The sequence below is a fragment of the Dendrobates tinctorius genome, unplaced genomic scaffold (assembly GCF_039654945.1).
Source record: "Dendrobates tinctorius isolate UK_male_01 unplaced genomic scaffold, ASM3965494v1 ptg000192l, whole genome shotgun sequence".
Taxonomy (NCBI): Eukaryota; Metazoa; Chordata; class Amphibia; order Anura; family Dendrobatidae; genus Dendrobates; species Dendrobates tinctorius.
In genome coordinates this window covers 12,673,636-12,697,401 of record NW_027361859.1, presented here as the reverse complement: position 1 = coordinate 12,697,401, position 23,766 = coordinate 12,673,636, and the positions used below count along the sequence as shown (strand labels likewise).

General features: G+C 44.8%; 1 protein-coding gene across 2 annotated transcripts in view; it reads right to left on the bottom strand.

Annotated features, from left to right (window-relative positions):
* LOC141055894 (uncharacterized) overlaps window positions 1-21,169 on the bottom strand; it is a 46,530-nt gene extending 25,361 nt beyond the window's left edge. For both annotated transcript variants that reach the window (XM_073552602.1, XM_073552603.1), the window contains exons 1-6: window positions 21,085-21,169; window positions 6,042-6,191; window positions 5,736-5,912; window positions 5,529-5,652; window positions 5,348-5,445; window positions 5,065-5,149 (exon numbers count right to left, since the gene is read on the bottom strand). In XM_073552602.1, the coding sequence (XP_073408703.1) occupies window positions 5,065-5,149; window positions 5,348-5,445; window positions 5,529-5,652; window positions 5,736-5,912; window positions 6,042-6,191; window positions 21,085-21,111 (661 nt within the window). In that variant the 5' untranslated portion in view covers window positions 21,112-21,169. The remainder of the gene's footprint in view (window positions 1-5,064; window positions 5,150-5,347; window positions 5,446-5,528; window positions 5,653-5,735; window positions 5,913-6,041; window positions 6,192-21,084) is intronic.
* Between the last annotated feature and the right edge of the window lie 2,597 nt (window positions 21,170-23,766).

Below are 23,766 nucleotides of genomic sequence, written 5' to 3'. Positions count from 1 at the left end.
GATAAGTGCTCAGGCACGGGATGGGTGCTGAGGACTAAGTGAGTTCTGTGGACGGGCTGGCAGTGGTGAGGGTGCTCTGCGCATAGCACACTTACCCCTCCATCCTCCACGTTGTCTGCCTCCATGGTGCTGCACACTCTGAGCTCTGCAAGCTCCAGGAAGTCTGTTTGCTGCCTGTCTCGCACTGCTTCCACGTTCCACAGCCTGGAACGCACGTCCATCTCTAACCCGGGCGCTCCTGACGCTACCGGAAGTGCGACATCCTCCCCCCACGAGCTCCCAGAAGCCGGTCAGCTGCCAGTCTCGCCTTCCTTCCGCGTTCCACGACATGGAACGCACACCGATCTCAAGCGCCCGTGACATCACCGGAAGTGCGACGTCTTCTCCCCGCCACGGTTTCCAGAAGTGAGGGCCTGCGATCCGGTGTCTGAGCCGAAAGCCTCACACTGTGAGGAGTGGCTCAATCCAGGAGCCTGTCCGCTCTCTGGTCTTTGTGGCAGAGGGACTCTCCAGCGGGGAGTTTTGGCCCTGGGCCACTTGATAGGGGGAAGGGTATTGGACAAGCCGCACGATTCCACTGAGCCCTCCGGTAAGCTGCGCTGTGCTGCCTCTCGTGCGTCCCTCCATGCAGGGACAGGAAAAAACACCGAGGGAAGAGGAGTGGGGTGGGACCTTTTAACCTCTCGTGTGGTTTCCTGTCCCTGTGAGGAGGACGCTCTCCATGGTGCTGTCAGGAGGGACGTCCTGGAAAAACGAATATGAATAAACCTGGTACAGCTGAAAACGTCATCTTGTCCTGCAAAAAGCAAGCTGACATACAGCTCCATCAGCAGAAAAATAAAAAAAAGTTATAGCTCTCAGAATAAACCAAAGCAAATATAATTATTTTTCTATATAATAATTTTTATTGTTTAAAAGCTCCAAAACGTCAAAAAAGATATAAATGAGGTATTGCTGTAATAGTACTGACTTGAAGAATAAAACTGCCTTATCAATTTTACCACACACAGAACGGCATAATTCCTCACCCCCCCCCCCCCCAAAAAGAAAAAAAAATTTTTCCTGGAATTCTGGTTTTTGTTCATACTGCCTCCCAAAAATCAGAATAGAAAGCAATCAAAAAATGTCATGTGCCGAAGATGATAACAATAAAAACATCAACTTGTCCTGCAAAAAATAAGCCAGCACATGACTCTGTTGGCCAAAATATGAAAACACTATAGCTCTCAAAATATGGTGTTGCAAAAACTATTGTTTGCAATAAAAAAGCTTTTAGTGACAGCAGCCAAACATAAAAGCCTGATATAAATCGCTGTAATTACACCGACCTGAAGAATAAAGTCACTTAATCACGTATACAGCACGAGGAATGGCGTAAAAAATATAACCAATTTTTCAGCCATGTTGATTTTTTTATTCTGCCTCTCAAAGATTGCAGTAAGGCTCAGCACACATTTATCCTGCGCACAGCGTTGAGCGCTTACACCGAGGTTTCTGTGTAAATCTCTGAAATACGTGATTCTGACGGATCCTCTGATGGAAGATTACCTATAATGAGGCAGATGAAGATCCTGTGGATGCCACGGGACCTGTGATCAGGTGGTATCCACCTTTTTAGGATTGCATAAAAGTGCCGTCAGCCACAGCTTTGTGCACTTCTGAAAAAGACACTGCTGAACAGACCCCAGACGGTGTCCAGAGTAACTCTACTGCATCAGTATAATGATTTAGATAGAAACCCCAAAGTAAGTGATCAACGTAGTGACGGGGGATTATGCTCTTTTAGCAATTAGGGGTTGTGTATATGGAGTCCGCAACTGTTCTAGGAAAATCTGGGCTCCAGGAGGCAACTTGCGCTCAGTTCCTCCTGAGTCTCTCTGTATGGCTAATTAGTACTGTGCAGCCACATATGGGGTATTGCCATGTTTAGTAGAAAATTGTTTGAAAATGTAAACTCGCATGTGGACACCCCTGTATACAAGACCTAACGTTGTGGGTTTAGCAGCACCCTGAAAAATAAAGTGCACAAAATACATAGGGATTTAACTCATATGTGTTAGGGCTGGCGGAACGCACCAAATTATAAAATAATAGTAGGTGCGTTCGCAGCCCGGGGTCCACCGGGCAGAGGTGGTACACTGCTGCTAAGTAATGGCGGAAGAACTAAGCGGTGTGAAACAGTCACATGTGGGTTACGTCACCCAATGTGAACATGGCGAACTCTGTTACTGCACAGAGCCGCACCACCGCTGAAAGTAGATGCCGGAGCCTGTTAACTCACAGAGCTCGGCCAAAAGAGCGCACAGTGTACGGCCACAGAACTCTACCCCAAGGACACGGGGTTAGAGTCATTCTAGGCCCACTGAACGCGCGGCGTCGCTGCCGCGAGCGCCGCTATAGACGCTGGCTATGGAGCATGTGCACTGAGGCGTGCCGAGTCCCTGGTGAGGCCAGATGCCTGACTCAACCTCAAACCTACCTACGCCTAAGCCTGGGCGCTAGCAGGCTAGGCTGCATAACACATGCGTACCAAGGGTAGGGGTTTCTTAATGAGTCATTCACCAGAGACATTCATACGTGCATACATCACTCACTCCACATAGTCTGTAAATACAGTCTATACTAGCGCATGGGCGAGCGGCCATGCGAACCTTTTATAGCCACGGGAGTCCGGGACCTTCCTGGCTTCTCGGATGGGCCAATCCGAACACGAGCAGGACCTGAGCACGTGACCCTCGATCTCCAATGGGAGATCACTCCACGGGTATGCTCAGTGGCCCGACATGAGGACTTAGTCCCTGGAGAGTCTCGCTGCTGAGCAGCATGCATTGTCATAGCTGTGCAAGAGGTGGCAGCAGCAAGCAAACTCACGGAGTTGGCCTGAGGAGAGCACCGGGACCGATGAAGCTGCCGAGCAGGCTCCACTGCGGCCGAAGAAGAATGGGAGACCGCTGGGTGCAAGGCTCTGGATTCCTGCTGTGCAGTGGCAGGAACCTGACACCTAACAATATGTATTTCAAGGATGTCAGTTTTTGTTAAACTTTGTTACCATTTTGGCAGTATGCTTCGAGTCATTGTCCATTTCAAAGACCCATTTCTGCCCAAGCTTTAACCTCCTGACTGATGTCTTGAGATGATGCTTCAGTATTGCCACATAATCTTCTTTTCTCATGATGCCATCTATTTTGTGAAGTGCACAAGCCCCTCCTGCAGCAAAACAACCCAACAACATGATGCTGCCACCCCCATGTTTCACAGTTGGGATGGTGTTCTTAGGCTTCCAAACTTCTTCCTTTTTCCTCTGAACATAACGATGGTCATTATGCTCAAAAAGTTGAATTTTATTTTCATCAGACCACATGACATGTCTCCAAAAGTTAAGGCCTTTGTTCCTGTGTGCATTTGCAAACATTATTCTGTATTTTTTTGTTTCTTTTGGAGTAATGGCTTCTTCCTGGCAGAGTGGCCTTTTAGCCCGTGTTGATACAGTACTCGTTTCACTGTGGATATTGACACAATCTTTCCAGCTTCTGCCATCATCTTCACAAGGTCTTTTGCTTTTGTCCTTTGGTTGATATGCACATGTCAGCCCAAAGCACTTTCATCTCTGGGACACCGAGTTCCTGAGCTGTATGATGGCTGAACATTCCCATCTTATTTGTACTTGCGTATAATTGTTTGCACAGATGAACGATGCACCTTCAGTTATCTTGAAATTGTACCCAAGGATGAGCCAGACTTGTGCAAGTCCACAATTTTCTTCCTGATATCTTGATTTATTACTTTAGACTTTCCCATGTTGCTACACAAAGAAGCAGTGTGTTTCAGGTGTGCATTAAAATACATCCACAGGTGTGTCTCTAATTAGATGTTGGCAAAAAAGCTATCAGAAGCTTCCAAATACATTACATCATCATGCAGTCAGTCCAGAAGTAATCTTAGTGTACGTAAACTTTTGACTTTGCAGTAAGTAATAAAAATGTCTTAAAACATATTCTCTCTCATTATTCTGGTATATAGCAAATAATAATAATTATGATAATCCTATTTGACCTAAAACGGGAAAGGATTATTCTGATTTCACGTCAGATATTAAGAAAAGATGCATATGTGCTTTTTTATATAGTTAATGTAAACTTCTAATTTCAACTGTATCTATGAGGGGAGAGCGCCAACACTAAACCGGAGTTGCACTCATTTATGGTGGACCATTGGAGCTACTATGAGTCCGACTCCTCACCACAAGTGTAGAGAAAATATTAGTGCTCCTCATTTCAGAAGAGATTGTGCAGTAATCTGAATTCCTTATGATATAAAACAATGGAATTTATGTCATGGAGAGAATCCATGAAACCAGGGCTCGACCCATGCCAACACATCTCCTGCAGGTGTATGTAAATGTATATTACAGCCATCAGCCACGCACAGGTTAGAGATATATCATGGAACAGCTGTATTTTAAGTAGTTTATAGTGATACTGTTTGAAGTTAGTAGCTTTTATAGGGAAACTGTGTTGTTATTGTACAGAAATTCACACTTGGCCTCACTGCTCATTTAATGTTCTCAATTATAAAAGTGAAGTTTGGCTAGAAAAGTTTGGACCTCATCTTGTAGAGAACATATGAGCACATTAAGCAGCACAGAAGGGAGAGAAGGGAGATTCATCCAATAAGATATCAGGGTTATAGGAAGTCAACAGCATCATTACCCTCCACTTTCTCTAAGAAGCCCATCATAATATTGTTCTTTAAGTGATTTTCTAACCTGTCAGCACATTCTACGTACACTGTCATTTGGCTTTGTAGTTTACAGATCTGGCCAGGTAACGGTTCATCATCTTCTAATCCCAGGAGGTAGGTGGATACTCCAGGTTGTAAGTTCTATAGGAAAAGGCTTTCAATGCCCAAAGTCAATTGAACAATTTTGGGTGGAGGAGAATGTTGTGGTCTAGAGGCAAAATGGTGATCATGGTAATATGTCCAGACTACACCACCGATAAAGCAGCCACAGCCAGTGGCTTAGGACAATCTGTGACTTCTCTGCATTTAGTGGTGACTACTCACCTGGGTAGTCATATGTAGGAATCTCCTCTTTATGCCACTCATCACCCCTCACATATGTAGTATGAATTTGGGTCAGATCTTCACCCTGAAACAAATTTTGTAAAAGTCACAGACAGATGGAGAAGTCACATCTATGATCAGCCCTAATCCTGCCATCTCCACTGTTCTCATTACACAAGTATAAACCATATAATCCTGGTGGATAAAACAAGACTGAGCACAAAACCTTCACAGCCGTCTACACATCATAGGGGAGCTCTCATGACACCTTCCCTCCATCTACCTGCTGATCCTGAGGAACACTGGGATCTTCTTGCTTACAGTCCTGTGGAAGAAGAGGATGGGAACATCTCTCTGGTGTTGTCCTCTTACTGGATAGATCTGGAGGAAACACATACAGGGACTGAATTCATTCTTTACATACAGATAATTATAGACCGTGTGTATTTAGTCCTGTCCATTACCTGGTGATGTGAGGGGCTGGGGAACCTCCATCATGACGTCCTTGTACAGATCTTTGTGTCCTTCTAAATACTCCCATTGTTCCATGGAGAAGTAGACAGCGACATCCTGACATCTTATAGGAACCTGACACATACAATGATAAAGTCATCCCCCAAATCCCTTCATAGCGTTACTGTATAATGTCCCAGCATTCCCAGCAGTGTCACCTCTCCAGTCAGCAGCTCAATCATCTTGTAGGTGAGTTCTAGGATCTTCTGGTCATTGATGTCCTCATGTATCAGGGGGTGAGGTGAAGGCCCAGTGATTGGGCTGAGGGGTCTTCCCCATCCCTCAGACACAGGTTCCTGACAGCGCTCACTAGAGGTCTTCACTACTGTGTAATCCTGGTTATGGAGAGACACATTAATAAATCTCACTACAGACATTTCCAGAGTCCTCACCTCTCCAGTTCTGTCCATCTGTTATTCCCATAGATAAGAATGATGTAATGTGACGTCATCAGAATCTCTCACCTCTCCAGTAAGCCGGAAGAGGATCTCTAGGGTGAGGTGTAATATCCTCTCCACCATCTTGTCTCTGTCCATATCCATCCTTGATGGGTAAATCATGAAAATTCTCTTATATAGAAGATCTTCACTGAGAGGATCCGATATTGTAGAGACCTGAATGAGAAGAAGATGAGCCGATGTAACACCATAAAAATCCTGTGTAATAATACAATTACTGGAGATAATAAGGGAAACAAATGAGATTTATTATTTTACAGTATTTAGTTTTCTTCTTTACATCTACTAATAAAACCTATATATTTAGGCCACAGACAACAAGCAGTTTCCTCCTCGGAGTCGGCAGCTGAATACGTTTCTCATAGACTCATCTTCCATAACGCTAATTCTCGTCTCATTTACCGACATTGGAATCAGCACCAGAACATAGGTGTACACCGCAGGGACCACACAGGTGCGGCTGAAACAAAAACCCTGGCAGTTAAATCACTTGCTGCTGTCAAAAGCAAACATGGCTTCTAAGAACAGGGTTGGACTGGCATGGTGGGATATCGGTAAAATCCCCAGTGGGCCCTTGCTGAGAGTGAGACAGCTTCATTCCTTGACAGCTCCTGCAGTCAGCACAGCGTCCTTCTAAGCGTGGGGTGCTGGCAGCAGGACGCCCTGTGATAGCAGATCTATGGCTACTTCACTCTCCGGCTCCTCTTGTCATGCTGAGTGCGGTGTATTTAATATGGGAGACTTTGCAGACTTCTTGAAATTTGTTGCCCTGAGGGCAGAATTTAGCAATGTTGGGGAATGAGCTTAACATTTAGTTCTCACTACTCTAAGTGCAGGATGCATTGTGGTGGAATGGAGGCAGGATCGGAGAAGGTAAGAAAGCAATAATGTGACTTCATGTTTAGAATGTGTTTGTGCTCTTTATTCTGTACTGTATGTTTTGTGTCCGCTGCACTTGTTTCATGTGACGAGTGTGCACGGGGCTTGTGTGACGTCTGTGCATTTTGCTTGTGTCACATGTGTACAAGGTGCTTGTGCCTGCATGGTGGTTGTGTGAAGTGTTTGCATGATGGCTGTGTGACATGTGATGTGTCTGCATGTTGCGTGTGTACACATTGATTGAGTGACGAGTGTGCATGGTGTTTGAGTGAAATGTGCTTGTGCGTGCATGGTGCATGTGTGACGAGTTCACATGGTGCTTGTGTCATATGTGTACAAGGTGCTTGTGCCTGGAAGGTGGTTTTGTGACGTGTTTGCATGATGTTTGTGTGACGTGGTGTGTACTTTTGTGACGAGTGTGCATGGTGCTTGTGTGATGAGTGTGCATGGTGCTTGTTTGACGAGTGTGCATTGTGCTTGAGTGACGAGTGTGCATTGTGCTTGAGTGACGAGTGTGCATTTTGCTTGCATTACATGTGTGCATTGTGCTTGTGTTAAGGGTGTGCATGGTACTTGTGTGACGAGCAAGTCATGGTGGCAGAAGTTAGCAATGCTGGGGACGGAGCTTAACATTTAGTTCCCTCTACTCTAAGTGCAGGATGCATCGTGGTGGAATGGAGGCAGGATCGGATGAGGTAAGTAACAGGGCTGTGGAGTCAGAGTCGTGGAGTCGGAGCTCATTTTGGTGGAGTCGGAGTCAGTATAAAATGGACCAACTCCGACTCTTAAAATATATAATAAATTGGGTACAGTAGTTCAATGCAGAATGTGCTGAATATTTTTTCATAGGAATTTGGGAAAGTTATGAAATGTCCTATAAATGGCTGTTATATTCCTGATCTAAGGCTACATTCACACACAGCGTTGTTGCTGCGTTTTTTGAGGATACGTTTTTCAGCTGCAAAAGCTGATCAGCTTTTTAAAAAACCGCATCACCTGAAAGGTTTTTGAGCTCATAGATAATGTTTTCAATAGCAAAAGCAGATTAGAAATCTGATCTATATATCCATTTATCCATATCTGTCTATCCATATCATATCTGTACCAAAAAGAATGAAAGCCGGGTAGTACACAGACTAACACTCCTTTTTTTTTTAGCACCAGTCAGCTACACCTCATAGCTGCCCAAAAGGACGCCCAGGACAGGCATTGCTGGTCTTCAGTAACACATCAACATCAATTGATAGTTGGAATAAATAGACTGCATTCACCACATCTTAAAGTGCAGGCTTTATTTTCAAGTGTACGGGTGTGCAGTATAACGTTCTGCAGCAGCTGAGGTGTGCAGTATGAGATTCTGCGGAACAGTATAAGGTTCTGCCCCCCCCTAGTTTTGATCCTGGCTAAAACCGCTTCTTATAGATATGGCGAACCCTCAGGTAACCCTAAATGAAGGTCAATGGAAACAGGTGGCTGAATTGAAGGAATTGCTTAATCACCTATTTACCGTGACTAAAAACTTACAAGCTGAGGATTTAACTCCTGGCATTTTCATAAGGGAGTGGAAGAACTTGCTATTTTGACTGTCCCAAAGAGGAGATTTAATAGCAGATGGCATTTCTGCTTCAATGAAACGGAGAGAGACACAGCTATTGGAAAATAACATTTTTCTGGCAGCTGTTTATGTGGACCCAAGTCATCGTATATTGCTTGATGATCAACAGCTTACTAAAGGAAAAGAAGCTCTGACTGAGTTAGCAGTTAGGATGAGTGGCCTACAGGAGGACTGCCAGGCGCAAGAGGACTTGGGTCCTGACAGTGCTACTGCTGCCGTATCTTCATCCTCATCAGATGAGGAGTTTGACTTTGACAAGTTTTTGGATGATATGGAGCAGTAAAAGCGTTGCTGCAAGGAAAAAGATTTCACTCCGTCTCCTATAGCAAGCAGATTGACCATATTTCAGCAAAATGTTTCACTTGCTCTCAAAGAAAAAGAAAAATTCAACCGTTCATCAAAACTGACTGTGCATGAGGCAATTCCTTTATACCCGGAAATTGTTAGAGATGTTGCCCATGTGGTTACGGCTTTGCCTCCAACCCAAGTTAGTGAAGAGAGGTTGTTCTCTGGCCTTAAAATTATTAGGTCAGATGTGAGGTCATCTATGAAGGAGAATCTGATGGAGGCAATTCTATTTCTTAGAACAAATTCATAGACTGCACAAATGTTATTTAGTATGTTTTTGTTGAAAACTGTTTTTTGCCACTTACATAGTTTATTACATAGTGTTATATATATATATATATACTGTATATATATATATATATATATGTAATCAATATTACATAGTGTGTTACATATTTACAATTTATTACAGTTTTTTGTGTTGTAAAGTTGTATTCCAATAAATAGATATTATGTTCTATCTAAATGTCTTGATTATTGTATCATAAAAATGATTAAATGTCTGATGTTCACATTGTACTACAATACATTTTTCACTTAAATATAAGCAATATATGTTGGAGTCAGAGTCGTGGAGTCGTTGGAAGGGAAATTGAGGAGTCGGAGTTGCAGGTTTGGCTTACCGACTCCACAGCCCTGGTAAGTAAGCAATAATGTGTTTGTGCTGTTTTTTCTGTACTGTATTTTTGTGTCCGCTGCACTTGTTTCTTTTTTCCTTGTGTGACGAGCGAGTCATGTTTGTATGGTACTTATGTGTATACAACTTGGTTTTATGGATGACGTGTTATATGGGGGTGCGGATCCATAATACAGAGGGGGTTTCAGATACTGAAAATGAAAAGAGTTATAAAATAAAGAATTCTTTAAATTGCCATTCTGACCATGTCGTTTATATCATTGAGTGTTCAGCATGTAAACTCCAATATGTAGGTTCAACAATTCGTAAATTGACAAACAGAATAAGGGAAAACCTTCATGACATCTCTCAGCCCACCACACGTAATATCTCTAATATTTACCACCATTTTATTGTTACTCTTAACAGACGAGCTTTTTGGATATATTTATTAAACACACGAGTTCCTTCGGGTTTAAATCTTAGATAATACTGCATTATTAATACGGTCTTTATTCTCATATTTTGCCAGTTGGCAGCAAGTCCAGTTTTTTTTTAAATTTATTTGTGAATGTTTGTAATTTCCTTATTTGTTTCCCCTGAAGTGTCGTTTTGCAATCAAAGCCCTTTGCTCGTCCATAGCCGAGTCTGAGAACCCGTGTGTGTTTGAAACGCGTTCATTTGAAACAGGCGCTCTCCCGTCTATGGATTGAATCTCGCCTGTCACACAGCCCAGCGTTTGTTTTAAAGTGGATACAATTGAAGAAATTTGATTTTAGGCCTCGGAGCTGGATTCTCCCCTATCTCTTCGGGTGGGGATCCATACAGAATTCTTGCACAGGGGCCCTTTGCTCTCAGTTTCTGTTCCCGACCTCTGTACAATATACATATTCCAAATTCCTGACAATAATCTTCTGCCATATACTACAACCTCTAAGGGTATGTGCCCACGATCAGAAAACGCTGCGGGTTGGACACTACATACAGTGCCTTGCGAAAGTATTCGCACATATCGTGCTTCAAACATAAAGATACCAAATGTAAATTTTTGGTGAAGAATCAACAACAAGTGGGACACAATTGTGAAGTTGAACAAAATTTATTGGTTATTTTACATTTTTGTGGAAAATCAAAAACTGAAAAGTGGGGCGTGCAATATTATTCGGCCCCTTTAACTTAATACTTTGTTGCGCCACCTTTTGCTGCGATTACAGCTGCAAGTCGCTTGGGGTATGTCTCTATCAGTTTTGCACATCAAGAGACTGAAATTCTTCCCCATTCTTCCTTGGCAAACAGCTTGAGCTCAGTGAGGTTTGATGGAGATCGTTTGTGAACAGCAGTTTTCAGCTCTTTTCACAGATTCTCGATTGGATTCAGGTCTGGATTTTGACTTGGCCATTCTAACACCTGGATACGTTTATTTGTGAACCATTCCATTGCAGATTTTGCTTTATGTTTGTATCATTGTCTTATTGGAAGACAAATCTCTGTCCCAGTCTCAGGTCTTTTGCAGACTCCAACAGGTTTTCTTCAAGAATGGTCCTGCATTTGGCTCCATCCATTTTCCATCCATTTTTTTTATCATCTTCCCTGTCCCTGCTGAAGAAAAGCAGGCCCAAACCATGATGCTGCCACCACCATGTTTGACAGTGGGGATGATGTGTTCAGGGTGATGAGCTGTGTTGCCTTTAAACCAAACATATCGTTTGGCATTGTTGCCAAAAAGTTAGATTTTGGTTTCATCTGACCAGAGCACCTTCTTCCACATGTTTGGTGTGTCTCCCAGGTGGCTTGTTGCAAACTTTAAACAACACATTTTATGGATATCTTTGAGAAAAGGCTTTCTTCTTGCCACTCTTCCATAAAAGTATGATTTGTGCAATGTACGACTAATTGTTGTCCTATGGACAGACTGTTCCACCTCAGCTGTAGATCTCTGCAGTTCATCCAGAGTGATCATGGGCCTATTGGCTGCATCTCTGATCAGTCTTCTCCTTGTTTGAGATGCAAGTTTAGAGGAACGGCCGGGTCTTGGTAGATATGCAGTGGTATGATACTCCTTCCATTTCTATATGATCGCTTGCAATGTGCTCCTTGGGATGTTTAAAGTTTTGGAAATCATTTTGTATCCAAATCCAGCTTTAAACTTCTCCACAACAGTATCACGGACCTGCCTGTTGTGTTCCTTGGTCTTCATGATGCTCTCTGTGCTTCAAACAGAACCTTGAGACTATCACAGAGCAGGTGCATTTATACAGAGACTTGATTACACACAGGTGGATTATATTTATCATCATTAGTCATTTAGGACAACATTGGATCATTCAGAGATCCACGATGAACTTCTAGAGTGAGTTTGCTGCAGTGAAAGTAAAGGGGCCGAGTAATATTGCACACCCCACTTTTCAGTTTTTGACTTTCCACAAAAATTTAAAATAACCAATACATTTCGTTCAACTTCACAATTGTGTCCCACTTGATGTTGATTCTTCACCAAAAATTTACATTTGGTATCTTTATGTTTGAAGCATGACATGTGGAAAAAGGTTGAAAAGTTCCACGGGGCCGAATACTTTCGCAATGCACTGTACTTTCAGTTAGCGCTATATAAAAATAAAGATTATTATTATTATCATCCAACCCGCACCGTCCAGCTGTTTCAAGAAATCGCAGGTCCGCTATGCGTCTGTTCTGTCTCCACATAGGGTGAATAGAGGTTTAGCTGATTGATCTGTGCTGTGAGAATCCTTCCTCCGTGTTGCTAGATGAGGAGCAGACAGGACCATTTCCACACTCGGCGTCCGCCGACTTTAATGTAGAACCTCGGCGTTGGTACAACTCAAATCTGGGTTTATTTACAACCTGGAGACAGCAGAATACTTGTGGGTACAATGCAGTAACTCTCTCTGAAGTCCCTGGCACAGTTTGCAGTTGTTTGCTGATGTTATTGTTGTTGTCGTTGTGGTGTGTTGTTGTTGGTCAGAAATTGATGCTTTCAGAAGCCCGATAACTGAGTGACTTTTGTCACAGCACGATGAAGGGAAAATGGCTGCTGAGAGGAAGTGACCCATGAACTGCAGTGAAAACACATCCACATGAATACTACATTAGAATGACAGAAATCATGGGTAACAAATATTGGCCAGCAGATGGCGCATAGCAGTATGTCTATCAATAGTAATACACCTAACTGATGAAGCAATGCAAAACCTACATAGCAAAATATACAAACTGAACGGCTGAATAGTAATTGTATCTGGGGACCAGCACAGCGTCCACAGACGCCCGCGGCTCACCCATGGAGACAGACATGTATCACGCGTCTCTTCAGACCGCAGCATGCCTATTTCTATTGCAGAGACGCTAGTGTCTGCAAGAGAAATTTCACCCATAGAAATGTATTGGATGTGGTGAATCCGCACGGTTCAGTGATCACAGAGGATTCACCTGCGTTCAACAGACGGCGGCACTTTGGACGCAGCGAACATACATTGGCACATTGCGTTCAAAGCGCTGCCACTTCCGGGTCGTGGGCACCTGGCCTAAAACCCCCAGGACGGGACCTGCTTGTGGACAGTCATGTTGATGGATTCTGCCTCTCTGTAGGAGCACTGTGATGGAATAGGCCTGCAATGGGGACAAGTGGGCATCCTCTACACCTAGAACAGTGTTTCCCAAACTCCAGTCATTGTGGCCCCAAACACATCATGTTTTTAGAATCTCCTTAGGATTGCACAGGGGACAGAACCTGCGGCCATTTCTCATGCCTTAATAATTCCATCATCGGTGCAATACAAAGGAAATCCTGAAAACATGATGTGTTGGCGGCTGTGAGGACTGGAGTTTGGAAAATACTGCTCTGGAGGAAAGAAGGTTTCATCATAATCACAAAAGTAGATTCTTTACTGTAAGAGCAGTGAGACTAAGAAACTCTACGCTATGTGATGTTGTATTGGTCGAGTCACTACTAAAATTCATCGGGGGCCTGGATGCCTCTCCTGAATATATTACACTAGAAATAGACCAGTAAAATGAACATCTATGCATGCTTAGTGGTGCTAACAAGAGCAGTGGACATGTCTCACACCGTTTGCGCTTTCCAACATATCTGTTCTATATCATCCCTCTGCATTTTGTATTGTATGTGTTGGGTCATTTGACCTATTTCACCCATTGTGCACTGTTTCTTCCTTGGTACTGGCTTTCTTTGTGCCGTAATGGTGATGAGGACAAATATTTTTAGCTATTTTTTTGCTGAGTACAGTTAAAATGGCAAATCCAGAAGCAGTGCCTCAGTGGTATGAACTATGTAGATACCAGTAGTAGACAGTATTTTTGTGTCTCAGATAGTAGACAAAATTGATACACAGTATGGGACTGTGGAGAAGTTTGTGCTGCGTGAGATAATCAAAAAAGTAAGTAAGCATGCGGGGGTACACCGCGCAGTTATGGCTGTTACTGGGAATAGCGGTGACGTATATCTGTCACTTGCGCAGGCGCAGTTCATGGCCATAAGGCTGTTACTGCTGCTACACAAGTAAAACATAGATGTCACCACTATTCCCCACGCAGGTGCAGTAACAGCGCCGTCGTTTCCACGCATGCGCCGGTAGAGTGCGCAGTTGTGGCTCTTACTGAGAATGCGCGTGAATAGCGGTGATGTGAATCTCACTTGTGTAGGCGCAGTTCATGGCTTTGCGGCCACGATCTCTGCCTGCGCAAGTCACATACACGTCACCGCTATTCCCGCGCATGCGTAGTAACGACACGGCTGTTACTGCGCCAGCGCTGCGAATAGCGGAGATGTGTATGTCACTTGTGCAGGAACAGTTCGTGGCCTTGCGGTCACGAACTGCTTCTGCGCAAGTGACACTGCCGCGGGATACCATGCATACCAGGATAGGGGGTGTGAGAGGACCATGCATACCAGGATAGGGGGTGAGGAGGCCATGCATACCAGGATAGGGGGTGAGGAGACCATGCATACCAGGATTAGGGGTGAGAGGACCATGCATACCAGGAAAGGGTGGTGAGGGGACCATGCATTCCAGGATAGGGGGGTGAGGGGACCATGCATACCAGGAAAGTGGGGTGAGGGGACCATGCATACCAGGATACAAGGGTGAGAGGAACATGCATACCAGGATAGGGGGTGAGGAGACCATGTATACCAGGCTAGGGGGGTGAGGGGACCATGCATACCAGGATAGGGGGGTGAGGGGACCATGCATACCAGGAAAGTGGGGTGAGGGGACCATGCATACCAGGATACAAGGGTGAGAGGAACATGCATACCAGGATAGGGGGTGAGGAGACCATGTATACCAGGCTAGGGGGGTGAGGGGACCATGCATACCAGGATAGGGGGGTGAGAGGACCATGCATACCAGGATAGGGGGTGAGGAGACCATGCATACCAGGATTAGGGGGTGAGGTGACCATGCATACCAGGATAGGGGGGGGAAGATGACCATGCATACCAGGATAGGGGGGGTGAGATGACCATGCATACCAGGATGGGGGGGGTGAGAGGACCATGCATACCAGGATAGGGGGGGTGAGAGGACCATGCATACCAAGATAGGGGGTGAGGAGACCATGCATACCAGGATTGGGGGGGTGAGGGGACCATGCATACCAGGATAGGGGGGGGAGATGACCATGCATACCAGGAAATGGGGGTTAGGGGACCATGCATACCAGGATAGGGGGGGTGAGAGGACCATGCATACCAGGATAGGGGGTGAGGAGACCATGCATACCAGGATTAGGGGGTGAGGTGACCTTGCATACCAGGATAGGGGGGGTGAGGGGACCATGCATACCAGGATAGGGGGGGTGAAAGGACCATGCATACCAGGATGGGGGGGTGAGAGGACCATGCATACCAGGATGGGGGGGGTGAGAGGACCATGCATACCAGGATAGGGGGTGAGGAGACCATGCATACCAGGATTAGGGGTGAGAGGACCATGTGTGGCGCCCCTGAGGCTCAGTCACCACAGAGGTACTGCACCTCCTCCTGAGGTGTGGTGCCCCACCATCCAGGTAAGTTGGAGGCTCCTGACCACGCTCCAACACTCGCATCCCACACAACACAGTAGTTCAGCAAAGCCACATTGCGGCTACCTGCTTGGAGTGTAGCAGAGCACCTTTGGTGGCTCCCTGCTTGGAACACTAAACGTGCTGGGAGGCGGGTGGAGTTAGAATACGTAAAAGAGGGGGAAGGTTTAGAATTTCAGTCAGTCAGTTCGAGGTCAGTGAGTGAGAGAGTCACTCAGAGAGGAGTGAGGAGAGAAGATCCCTGAGAGAGGGATGGAGGAAGGAGTGCTGCAGCTGCCTCAGTGATCTGAGCCAGCTGGCACAGGAAAGGAAAGGAGAAAGACATTGAACAGAAACCTGATCTTCCATAAGAAGCAAAGACAAGTACGGAACGTAGGAATAAAAGGGAACAGAGGACGTGGGTTAGAGGAAGAACCCTGCCTAGAAGTTCTAAGCGCAAGGCTGGGTCCCGGTCCCCGAGGTTGTATGGACACTAATGGTTCTGCAGCAGACACCGGTGGAGTAGTGGGCTGTAAATGCACTACTCCCATCTAAGACTTGGAGGCACAACAGGAACTTGGATAGTGAGCCAGGACTTTATTAGCAAGGAGTCCCCGAAGCAGGCTACAGCTGTCTGCCGTACAAGTAGAGTTCCTGGGAACATCTGTCAGGAGGAACTCCAGTGTAACTCAGTACTAGGAGTACAGGAAAGATGTATATCTTTGTACCGTGTTAGCCAGTGGATAGAAAAATATTCAGGATTGAGAGTCCTCAGTAGTTGATACCTTTTAATGGCTAACTGAAAAGATGGTAATACATTGCAAGCTTTCAAGACTACTCAGGTCTCTTCATCAGGCTAGACTAATACAAAATCTGAAGTCACATATTTATGCACAATACAGCCTAGAAAAAATGCAATAGATAAGACAAGTGACGTGAAGCAGAACTATCAATATGGGAGAGGGAGAAACATAAATATAAACATTGGACCAGTTCATAGATAAGGAGTCTGGATGTTTTATGGTCCTCTGATTGGGGTCTGGTTCTGTGTTGCCCCGCAAGGTTTTAAAAGGAAATTCCTTAATTGATGTAAAAAGACATAAATCCATGCGACACATTCATTCCAGCACTGAGAGTGTCAAAGTTCGTCATAAATTTGTACTCCCAAACTCGTCTCTCTCTCTGAGATGTGAAGTTACCTTTCAATACCAGTAATTTCATATCCATGCTGCTGTGATCAGGGATACAGAAATGTTTTGCCACAGGTAGATCCATTCTTTTTTCTCTTATTGTGTGACGATGAGCATTCATCCTTGTTCTAAGCTTTTGCCCTGTCTCCCCCACATACAGACCCCCAGTTGGACATTTAGTACTTTGTACTGTGTCCGCTAGGGGGTGCTGTGTGGGTGTCTCAGGATGAACGGATAACCTTGTCCAGAGTGGTAACAGGATCAGGGTACTAAAGGATCGTTATGTATCAAGGTGGGTGGCCTTGGGATGGAGGCTTGCTTATGTGCTGATCAGCAGAGCTGATCTTTCGTGTCAATGTGTTAGGGAGAAACCTTCAGGTAGCTGGAGAGATGGGCAGGACTAGTTACCTGCAAACCCACCCAGGGGGTGTGTTTAAGAATGCCTGTTGTAAAAGACTGTGAGTGTGTGAAGGACCAGTGATGAGGTCATAGCCATGTGACCCAGTGGGCGTGGCTATGGACCATATAAGGTGGCCAGGGTAGGTCACATGAGAGAGCGCATGGATCTGATTGGGCCATGTGGAAGGTCCCGGCAGGCTTAGGTGGAGGAAGGTGTGTGCTACCTTCCTGAAGACCACGTGCTGAGGCTGCTGACCCGGTGAGGCCTATGTATATTGGCTGTATGTGAGGAGGGATAAGCCTCCTGTGTTTTGCTGAGGCTCCAGGACTGAGCCTGAAATAATGGACATTTATGCTTGCTTCCGCCTGAACTAAAGGCTATTCCTTGTGTTTTGTGCTGCTTTATGAGTTATGAAGCAATAAACCCCATGAACTTTTAAAGGAACATGCCTCCTGATTGACTCCCGTTGCTCTTGAGCGAGTTGAATCCCTACAATATATAATATATATACATATATATATATATATATACACACACATACATATAGCACATGTCGGGAAGGGTTTAATGATGGCAACATCACCATAAAGTCAGCAGACAAAGGTGGTGATATCATTATGGACAAACTATACACAGAGAAGTATTGAGTTCATACTTAAATTACTTGAGATAATATTAAATAATTATTTTCTTTTTGGAAATGATTTCTATATTCAACAAAGAGGGACTGCAATGGAAGCCAATATGACAACAGATTATGCCAATTTGATGATGTCAGTGTTGGAGGAGGACCTCGTCTATGTATCGCATGACTTCCCCAAAGTGTTAAGATGGTGGAGGTACATAGACATTGTCTTCCTCCTCTAGACTGTTACTGTATCCGAATTGATTTGTTTTCCTAACTTTTGAACAAGATAGACAATGACCTTAAATTTACTATGATCCATTCAGAAACGGAAGTTTAATTTTTGGATTTGTTGGTTTTTTGAACAAAAAGAATATTTAGTGAGGAAGAGACTATTAACTCTTGTTATAAAGATATGAAAAAAAATTTTTTGCAGGGGAATTGCGCAAAAACGTTACTGGAGAAGTGGGAGGTAAAAGTCGACTCTTTGGAACGAAAAAGTGTCCTTTGTGGCGGAGCCAATAAAAAGAAAAATCTTAAAAGAATTCCAATGGTAATTACCTATTTTGAGGAAAACAACAAGGTTGCTGGTATTATTAAAAAACACATCGGCCAGGATTTGGCCCCTGTCCACACTGCTAAAAGTACCAATACCTGGTTTTCAAACAACAGTATCATTGTGCTTGATCAGCCAGCAAACTCGCCTGACCTTAACCCCATAGAATCTATGGAGTTTTGTCAAGAGGAAGATGAGAGACATCAGACCCAACATTGCAGATGAGATGAAGGCTGCTATCAAAGCAACCTGGGCTTCCATAACACCTGTCACGATAGTGACTGACCAGGTATGAAACGACCCACCAGTAGGTCAGTCACCAACAACAGAACAAACAAGGGGACACAATTACAACGGTGGGCCCTGCAATAGAGAACAGGGGAATGGACACTCTCATAAGGATGTGCCCTGGTCTTCCTGACGTCCCTATATGGTTTCATTCAAACCGTCGCCGAGCAGGATACCTTAGCCCTCGCTTGCCCTGCACCTATCCCTAAGTAGGGAATTGGCAAGTGCAGACACTGGTCCCACCGCTGCACTAATACGACACCAAGGGAAGATATGACAAACAAGGTAAAGACAAATAACACTTAGCTTTCTGCTGTAAAGCACTGCACAGCAGGATCACGACACCAGATACACCATGAACAGCTGAGGCACCACTGCTCCCAGCAAGCTCCTCCTCAGCGTTGTCGCTGCAGAATGACCTCTAACACCGTCGGTCAGCTGATGCATCAGGTGACCCTTTGAAGGCAGGTGGGAGTAGTCACCACCTGCAACAGGAAACTCAACAGCCATGTAATTACACCAGCGGCCACCGGGAGAAAAATCTGACATAAACCCCCAATGGCCTGAAAGGAAAAAAGTTTATATGTGAGAATCCAGATCTGCCACGGATCCAAGGATGGATCGTGACAACACCTCAGCAGTGCCACAGACTGATCGCCTCCATGCCACGCCACATCAATGCAGTAATTGATGCCAAAGGAGCCCCGACCAAGCATTGAGTGCATTTACTGAACATACATTTCAGTAGGCCAACACTTCAGATTTTAAAATCAATTTTCAAGCTGGTGTTATAAAGTATTCTAATTTACTGAGACAATGACTTTTGGGTTTTCATTGGCTGTAAGCCATTATCATCAACATTAGCAGAAATAAACACTTGAAATAGATCACTGTGTCTAATGACTCTATATATTAGTTTCTCTGTTTGTATTGAAGAACTGAAATAAATTAACTTTTTGATTATATTCTAATTTTGTGAGAAGCACTTGTAGATATAGTACAATGCCAAAGATTTCATTTACTTCTTACATTACATGAGTGATATCAACAGCTCAGAAACCAGACAGTATAGTTCTCCATACAATATTATGGGCACCACATAGTGCTCCATACAGAATACTGATCCCTATATATTGCTCCATACAGAATAATGAGCCCCATATATTGCTCCATACAGTATAATGAGCCCCATATATTGCTCCATACAGAATAATGAACCCCATATATTGCTCAATGCAGAATAATGATCTCTATATATTACTCCATACAGAATAATGAGCCCATATATTGCTCCATACAGAATGAGCCCAATATATTACTCCATACAGAATAACGAACCCCATATATTGCTCCAAACAGAATAATGAACCCCATATATTTTCCGTACAGAATAATGATCCCTATATATTGCTCCATACAGAATAATGAGCCCCATATATTGCTCCATACAGAATAATGAGCCCCATATATTGCTCCTTACAGAATAATGAATCCCATATATTGTTCCATACAGAATAATGAGCCCCATATATTGCTCCATACAGAATAATGAGCCCCATATATTGCTCCATACAGAATAATGAGCCCCATATATTGCTCCATACAGAATAATGAGCCCCATATATTGCTCCATACAGAATAATGAGCCTCATATAATGCACCATACAGTATAATGAGCCCCATATAATGCACCATACAGTGTAGTGACCTACATATAATGCACTCTACAGTATAATGAGCCCCATATATTGCTCCATACAGAATAATGACCCCATATATTGCTCCATACAGAATAATGAGCCCCATATAATGCGCCATACAATATAATGAGCCCCATATAATGCTCCATACAATGTAATGAGACCTATATATTGCTCCTTATAGAATAATGAGCCCCATATATTGCTCCATACAGAATAATGAATCATATATATTGCTCCATACAGAATAGTGGGCTCAATATAATACTCCATACAAAATATGATGGCCCTATATATAATGCCCCAGTATATGATGGGCTCTATATATAATACCCCAGTATATGATGGGCCCTACATAATACATCATACATAATGAGCCCCATAAATTCCTCCAGTATATAATTGGCCCCATATGATGCCTCAAAAAGGGAATAAAATGAAATCCTCCCCTCTCCTCGCTGGCCACTGCTCTTCTCTTTACTCTTCAGCATCGGCGTCTTCTGACTCTTGGCTCTGTGACTGTTCAGATCAGAGAGCGCACAGACGTGATGTCATTGCACCCTCTGACCTGAACATCACAGTTAGAGGACACGGAAGACGCCACAACGGTGAAGCGGGGAGAGGCAAGTATCGCAAGTAGCCGTGCCCTGAGCAAGCAGAGGGTGGCCACTCGAGGGCACAGGCACCGGACCCCCATAGTGCGCCTGAGTCCCCGATGGCAAGTGGGCCCCTTCGTCTGCTCAGGGTCCCGACACATGCTCAGGTGCTGACACTGACCCTATCCACCTACCTCCACCTTCTGAGCCGCACACCACATATGGCTGTTCTGTGCGCACAGGACCTGTGATGAGGTCACAGGAGGGGAGGAGTCAGGGGTCACATGATCAGGGGCCTTAGTGTATGCAGGACTCTGCTGTGCTGGTTGTCATGGTGCTGGATGAGGGGAAGTTTATGTGTGGGGTCAGGAGGGGTTTATAGTGTGGATGTAGCAGAGCCGCATGTGTACAAGGTGTATGGAGCGGAGCCGTGTGTACGTGGAGTACTGAGCGGATCTGCATGTGTGCAAAGTGTATGGAGCAAAGCCGTGTGTACGAGGTGTACGGAGCGGAGCCGTGTGTGTACGAGGTGTATGGAGCGGAGCCGCGTGTGTACGACGTGTGCGGAGTGGAGCCGCGTGTGTACTTGGTGTACGGAGCTGAGCCGTGTGTACGAGGTGTGCAGAGCAGAGCCGTGTGTGTACGAGGTGTACAGAGCAGAGCTGTGTGTGTACGAGGTGTACAGAGCGGAGCCGTGTGTACAGAGCGGAGCCGTGTGTGTACGAGGTGTACAGAGCGGAGCCGTGTGTGTACGAGGAGTACAGAGCAGAGACGTGTGTGTACGAGGTGTACAGAGCGGAGCCGTGTGTGTACGAGGTGTACGGAGCGGAGCCACACGTGTACGAGGTGTATGGAGAGGAGCCACGCGTGTACAAGGTATACAGAGCGGAGCCATGTGTGTACGAAGTGTATGGAGCGAAGCCGTGTGTGTGCAAGGTGTACGGAGCGGAGCCATGTGTACGAGGTGTGCGGAGCAGAGCCGTGTGTGTAAGAGGTGTACGGAGCGGAGCCGTGTGTGTACAAGGTGTACGGAGCGGAGCCGTGTGTGTACAAGGTGTACGGAGCAGAACCGTGTGTGTACGAGGTGTACGGAGCAGAGTCGTGTGTGTACGAGGTGTACGGAGCAGAGCCGTGTGTACGAGGTGTACGGAGAGGAGCCACACGTGTACGAGGTGTGCGGAGCAGAGCCACGTGTGTATGAGGTGTATGGAGAGGAGCCACGCGTGTATGAGGTGTACAGAGCGGAGCCATGTGTGTACGAGGTGTACGAAGCGAAGCTGTGTGTGTACAGGTGTACGGAGCAGAGCCACATGTGTGCGAGGTGTACTGACACCGGACACACACGATAAAACTGCGGTCGGACGTTTCTTGCACAAAATAATGATAACAATCTCTTCACGACCGATGACATATATAAAGGTCAAAGCCGAAAATCATTACTGTGCATGCGCCGGTGCACTATGTCCCGGAACACAGCGAAATACTTCCGGGACATAGTGTACCGGCGCATGCGCAGTAATGATTTTCGACTTTGACCGCAGTTGGGCAAAGCATACTGCATGTGCGTGAGGTAAGATTGCTTTGCGCACACGCGAAATATGGAGAACTATTCTAATTCCGGAAAATATCGCGGACGGCGGCCACGGATGGGGTGGAGAAAAGAAGAAGAAACACTGCCCATCGGACCGGACACAGGGCATTTACATAGCCTGCAAATTTCCAGTGACAGATTCCCTTTAACTTACAGGGTTACAGTCTGTTTAGAAAGGATCGCAAAAATCGGAGAGGAGGAGGGGTTTGTCTTTATGTAAAGTCTTGTCTAAAGCTCATTTTAAGGGAGGATATTAGCGAAGGGAATTAGGATGTTGAGTCCATATGGGTCGAAATACATTTGGGAAAAATAGGAACAAAATTCTCATTGGGGTCTGTTTCAAACCCCCAAATATAACAGAAATCATGGAAAGTCTACTACTAAGGCAGATAGATGAAGCTGCAACCCATAATGAGGTCCCTGTTATAAGGGAAAATGTGTGTAAATAGGTAAGTAACTGGCTTAGTGATAGAAAGCAGAGGGTGGTTATAAATATTTTCTAACTGGGTTGCTGTGACCAGTGGGGTACCGCAGGGGTCGGTGTTGAGACCTATTCTCTTCAACATATTTATTAACGATCTGGTAGAAGGTTTGCACAGTAAAATATCAATATTTGCAAATTATACAAAACTATGTAAAGCAGTCAATACAAGAGAAGATAGTATTCTGCTACAGATGGATCTGGATAATTTGGAAACTTGGGCCGAAAAGTGGCAGATGCGGTTGAACAATGATAAATATAAGGTTATACACATGGGAAGAAGGAATCAATATCACCATTACACACTGAACGGAAAACCACTGGGTAAATCTGACATGGAGAAGGACTTGGGGATCCTAGTTAATGATAAACTTACCTGGAGCAGCCAGTGCCAGGCAGCAGCTGCCAAGGCAAACAGGATCATGGGGTGCATTAAAAGAGGTCTGGATACACATGATGAGAGCATTATACTGCTTCTGTACAAATCTCTCTTTAGACCGCATATGGAGTACTGTGTACAGTTTTGGGCACCGATGCTCAGGAAGGATATAATGGAACTAGAGCGAGTACAAAGGAGGGCAACAAAATTAAAAAAGGGGATGGGGGAACTACAACACCCAGAGAGATTAGCAAAATTAGGATTATTTAGTCTAGAAAAAAAAAGATGACTGAGGGGCGATCTAATAACCATGTATAAGTATATAAGGGGACAATACAAATATCTCTCCGAGGATCTGTTTATACCAAGGAAGATGACTGTCACAAGGGAGCATTCTATGCGTCTGGAGGAGTGGTTTTTCCACC